Source organism: Megalops cyprinoides, chromosome 13 (genome assembly GCF_013368585.1).
Source record: "Megalops cyprinoides isolate fMegCyp1 chromosome 13, fMegCyp1.pri, whole genome shotgun sequence".
NCBI lineage: Eukaryota > Metazoa > Chordata > Actinopteri > Elopiformes > Megalopidae > Megalops > Megalops cyprinoides.
This window is the reverse complement of record NC_050595.1, coordinates 31,891,555-31,896,796: the sequence shown is the minus strand read 5'-3', so window position 1 is coordinate 31,896,796 and position 5,242 is coordinate 31,891,555. Positions and strand designations below refer to the sequence as shown.

Genomic DNA, 5,242 nt, shown 5'->3' with positions numbered 1-5,242 from the left:
TCGTTATTTGCGCATTCAGGCATATTTACTAGATCTCTTATTTTTACAATGGAATGAAACTCAATATTTTCTTTGAGGATACCTTCTATAATGATTTATTTATTTTCAACATGGAGCTTAACCATAGCAAAATTTCATGACCTTTTTTGAAATTCCTATATTTTATTTAGCATTTGTACATTTTTAAAAAAATATATACAAATTTAAACTTTACACATGGTGGCATACAAAATAATGTCTTAATAAGTTACACATTTAATGTCTACATTTCTTAGTTTTAAAAACCCCGATGTAAAATCCTTACAGTTTCTTGTGATAGCCTATTCGTAATATAGAATGTTCGTACAAAAATGTGTTTACAATAGTGTACAGTCCCCAAAAGCTGTGCAACCAGCAAGCTATTTCAAAGAGGTATATCCCTTTAAATACACACTGAAATGAATGGCTGCACCATTAGGGTCATATTAACCAGCCAAAGGAATTCCAAACCTGTTTTGAAAGGAGTATGCTCTTACAGTTTATCGGATTATAAAGAACAAAATCAGTGCTATGGAATAGCAAAATTATGCTGTCTTTATCAAGGGATACATCTTTTTGTATTTTAAATTACATAATACCTTTATATACACTATGTAAAAGTATGTGTGTATAAGCAAGTATTTTCTGGACAAATCATCTAGGAAACGGTGATTTCCTCGTCCCCCGAATCTGAGAAGTCTGAGTGCTTGCTGCAGTGCGACGGCGTCGAGAGACGTGATTTTGCACTGTCCAAGATTTTGCGCTCCGTGGAGGAGTGGGAGAACGGCTCGCTCAGTCTGTCTGCATGAAATACTTCCTCCTCGTCTTCGGATGACCTTTTCGCAACGTCGCTGAGATCTGGATGGGGGTTTATTTTCGTGGGCAGCGTTTGCTCCCTGCACCCCCCAGAAGACAACAGCTCCCTCTCTTTTGAATTCCTCCATTTCATTCTTCGGTTTTGGAACCAGATTTTCACCTGGGCGGGTTGAATGCATATGTTACTTTAGAACTGATTACAGCCTATCTCCAAGAATATATTTAAGTTTTCAAAAAGCCAGATCGACTTTAAAATACAATAAATACTTCGAAATAGAAAGGATCACCTTTGTATTTTGGGCACATTTATAGGTTTAGTTCATCGAAATGTATCAGACATTACGTTTTTAATTAACTGAATTCGATAACAAGGTAAATAAATAACTTTATAAACATCTTAAATAGCTTTAATAGCTATTCATAAATAGCTGTATTATATAGGCTACGAATGTTACGTAATTAACGCAACGAGGATCGAAATATGAAACAATTTCAGCAGTCTACCTGGGAGTCTTTAAGACCAAGTTTTGCAGCAAGTTTCTTTCTGTCGGGTTTACTGATATATTTCTGTTTCTGGAACATTTTCTCTAGAGCTTTTCGCTGCAGGTCAGAAAACACAGCCCTTCGAAGCATTCCCCTGCGGGGCTTCCCTCTCACTGCGAGTGGCCAAGAGAAAGTCCCCGGGACTGGAACTGAAGAAGACGCTAAAAAGATACAGACAAACAAGGAAAATAAACAAACCGCTACTCTTAAAATCACAGTTTTATTTTTGGTAATTTCTTTATTTTTACTGACGTGGTTCGTGTTATCATGGCCGCGCATTTTCATTCATTCATTCATAACATACATAAATATTTAGTTGTTCTTCAGTTATTGGATTTCATACCCTTTGAGTGAAATGCGCCAGGCAGCTAATTAGCACATTGCTTTGCTCAATACCATTCGTATGGTAAAGAGGGAGGGTATCCTTTAAGAACTTTCCAATGAGAGATAGAGACGTTAATGAAGCGTGAAAGGTAATTGTGTAGTAATGAACTAACAGAAAAAAAGATTCCCGGCAGGCAGTGAAACCATATATTATTGCAACAAAAGAGATTTACACTTTCAAACTAAACACAACTGCATTCCAAGATCATTTGGAGAATACTGATGACTGGAGTCCATTTTTGCTGCAGGTCATTTTCATTAAATGAACACGAAAAGCTGTTCATACAGCTCAAGTTTTTTTGTTGACGTATTCACACAGCTATTAAATGTGTCAAATGCTCCTCTCATCAATATAAATACAAATACAATATTGTGATGTTTTATGAATTGAATTCTTTGAATTGAATTAATGAATTTCGTTATAAAAGAGTTGCTATTTCAGTTATACATATTGTCATATTAGTAGAATTGTGACAGATTTATCATTTGCCTTAGGAGCTATTGGAGAAGTTGTGGTACCTTTCTGTGAATCTAATCGTATTGTAAAACGTATTCGCATTTTCACTATACCCATTGTATAGACCTCCACGCAAGATAATTGTGTGCAGTACATGATGCTTTTGGCTTCATGTTCAAGAAATCTTCTACAACTTATTGCAACCTGAATAGACCCTGGACTTCACGCTAACGCAAAAAACACTCTATGTGGTCTTGAGAGAATGTTGAAAAGCTGAATGGGTCATAATGGGAAATTAGTCCATGACTGGTAAATGCCTATCCGCAGAATGGCAAAGTCAACGCTGGGTTTGTGTGTGGCTGCCCGGAGGGAGCTGACCAATTGGTCATGGTGCTGAAACTATTGTCATCAATCAGCGGCGAGCCGCGCTCGCTCTGTGGGAAAACCAGTCCAATGAAGGGAAGCCAGAAGTCTCACTGTGAGAGGAGACCCGCCTCAAATTTGGACCGTGACGATTTCAGCTAATTTGTAGATTAGGGACAAAATGTCAGCAGTCATTGCTTGTGTTAAAAAGGTCGTCAAATTGGCGAGACTGATTCCACAGTGTTGTACCGTTTTCAGCGTCGGAGCCACGGAGACTGCCTACGTAAAACCAGATTCAGATTTCCGTAGCGACGATGTTATAATCAAATAATGAAACTTACCAGAGAAATAGGAAGATGTGACGAAAGGATGAAAAGATCCCTCAAAATAGGGAAGTGGAAAGGCTTTTGGCTGCATGAATTGAATGGAGGGAGTTGACGAAGCTGTAAGCAAAATTTGAAAAAAAAATCAATTTAAACGCCTTTTTTCGAAAGGAGGAAGGCAACAGACTAAAAGTCATCATAATTATATTATAAAACCGTTAGGTGTTTTTTTCATGAACACGCATAATAAATGCAGAATTTACAAAGATTCAGAAAGTAAGAAAATGTTCAAAATATACAACAAGCAAACAGCTTACCATTTGTTGTTGATGGTGATAGGATGGCATTAATTCCAAACTTCAAATAATGTGGGTCGCTGTTAGTAGAAAGATAAGTTTGTGGCGAACGTGTTTCGCCAACCACAGAGGTAGAGGTGCTAATGAGATCGGCCGAAACAGTTTTCTGTGTGGTGAGTCCTGAGGTCGGCGGAGATACTCTCGGTGAGGGGACCGCCCGAAGCGAATTGTTTGCCGGCCGGCTGATCCGCAAAAGATCCTCCACTAAAAAGCTCGAGTGAGACGTAAGTGTTGATTGCAAAGACCTAGGCAGTGACAAAGCCTCTGATGGGCGATAGAGGTTCGGATACATCGCAGGCGACGGAATCACACTTGGAAACATCATAACGCCCTTCGGGAAGATGTTAAAATTTGTACAACACACTTTCTTGTCGAAAATGCGAGGATCTAACTGGACGATTATCAATACTCTTCTGGCCCGTCCTTCTTGGTGAAGGGTTTTATAGTAGATCGCTTGGCAAATCCCTTTCAAGCCTGACAGGTCTGACAATAAGGCTCAACAAAGTTCGCCGCATGAATTTCTTTCAGCCGGGAATCTCAGCGCCCTGATTGGTTCAAGGGTGTAATTTATGATTGGATTAGACTTCATAAGCAAGCCACAGACAATGCACCTTCAACAAAGAAAGTGTAGTCATCAATTTTACATATTGAACGCCCCTTTGGTATAGGCCTACGTAAATGTGTGCAATCGAACGGCGCGCACTTAGCTTAATTAATTGGGTATTTTAAAAGACTCAGATGTCACTTTGTAAACGAAATGAGGGATTCATTAAAGGGGTCTGTAACGTTTTAAAGCTTCCTAGTAAATAATAAATAAATAAAATAAGCAAAATAAATAAAAAACTTTTTTTTCTTTTTGTTCGACAAGTCCTACTTGTGTTATTATTGTTATTATTATTATTATTAGTAGTAGTAGTAGTAGTAGTAGTAGAAGTAGTAGTGTTGTTGTTGTTGCTGGTAGCAGTAGGCCTGCTAATATCAAACCCTGTTTTTCATTTAAGTCATTTTACGATTGTTTAAGTTAGCGCCTCACTGTTAATAAAAATCATGATTTGCGTATAATTAGGTCCGGGTTTGCGTTTCAGGGAAACTCTAGTTTGCTTTACAGCACATTCATTGCGGTCGTCGTTACGGAATAAGAGGATTTCTGCTCGCAGAACGCTTTAACAGATGTGTTTAACATTACGGGCTGTCCTTTCATTTGGCTAGGTCCGCTGCACACTTGCAGTGAGAAGTGTGCAGCCCCAGTCAAGCAGCTCTTATCCTATTAACCATGAACTAACTGTCACCCTCAGCTGTTTCTCTCTTTCTTTTTCTAACACAAAGCTTTCTGAAAAATCGTATTATCCACCTTTAAATCTATGCACGGCTTAGATTCTCATGCTTTAAGCGTTGAATGAAAAACGCATCTGTGATTTATATAACATTTAAATGAAAGGACTGTTAAGACTCATCAAACTCAAATTTAAAAGACATTCAATGCAATGCATCAATGTATTGCTCGCCTTTCCTTTAGTACATATGTACATTCAACTCTGAATAATAATGGAAAAATATGGTTTTCAGAAATATATTTTTATTAATTTGCCAAAGTTTTATTTTCTGCCGTTAAACACAACGTGAATTTAAAGCGCACGTATTAGAGAATCAAGAAACTGTTCAAGAAAAAGAGGAAAGCCACTGTACATTGAGCGAGGTCTGACCCATGCTGCGCCACACGTGGATTGGGTTTAATGTGGTATTTCTCAGCACAGCGTTCAAGTAACGCCTGCGAACTGCAGGAGGAAACTGGTGACCTCCCACCGAAGAAAATGGATGTCTAATAAGATACGGAAATCGGTTGGTGGTGTTGTTTTCGGGTGATTTTTTTCGTCAGTGCTCTTCTCTGTTTGACCATATAACTTGTATTCTGAGACAATAAGACCTGTGTCTAAAGTTGTTTGGCCGCTGTTCTGTTTTGGCCCACAGAGCATTTCGCGCAT

At 38.4% G+C, this 5,242-nt stretch overlaps 1 protein-coding gene across 1 annotated transcript; it reads right to left on the bottom strand.

The window, feature by feature from the left end:
- Positions 1–676: 676 nt before the first annotated feature.
- LOC118787617 (homeobox protein DBX1-B-like) lies at positions 677–3,585 on the bottom strand. Its single transcript, XM_036543145.1, has 4 exons — positions 3,222–3,585; positions 2,923–3,024; positions 1,339–1,538; positions 677–994 (listed from the first exon to the last, which is right to left on the bottom strand). Exons 1-4 carry the CDS (start codon positions 3,583–3,585, stop codon positions 677–679), a joined length of 984 nt encoding a protein of 327 aa, XP_036399038.1.
- Between the last annotated feature and the right edge of the window lie 1,657 nt (positions 3,586–5,242).

Excerpts from the sequence above, each read along its gene's own strand:
- LOC118787617 (XM_036543145.1), bottom strand. The coding sequence starts at position 3,585 with ATGATGTTTCCAAGTGTGATTCCGTCGCCTGCGATGTATCCGAACCTC. Across the intron at positions 1,539-2,922 it reads CACATCTTCCTATTTCTCTG|CGTCTTCTTCAGTTCCAGTC; the intron begins GTAAGTTTCATT and ends GTATCTTTTTAG. Across the intron at positions 995-1,338 it reads TTGGTCTTAAAGACTCCCAG|GTGAAAATCTGGTTCCAAAA; the intron begins GTAGACTGCTGA and ends CAACCCGCCCAG.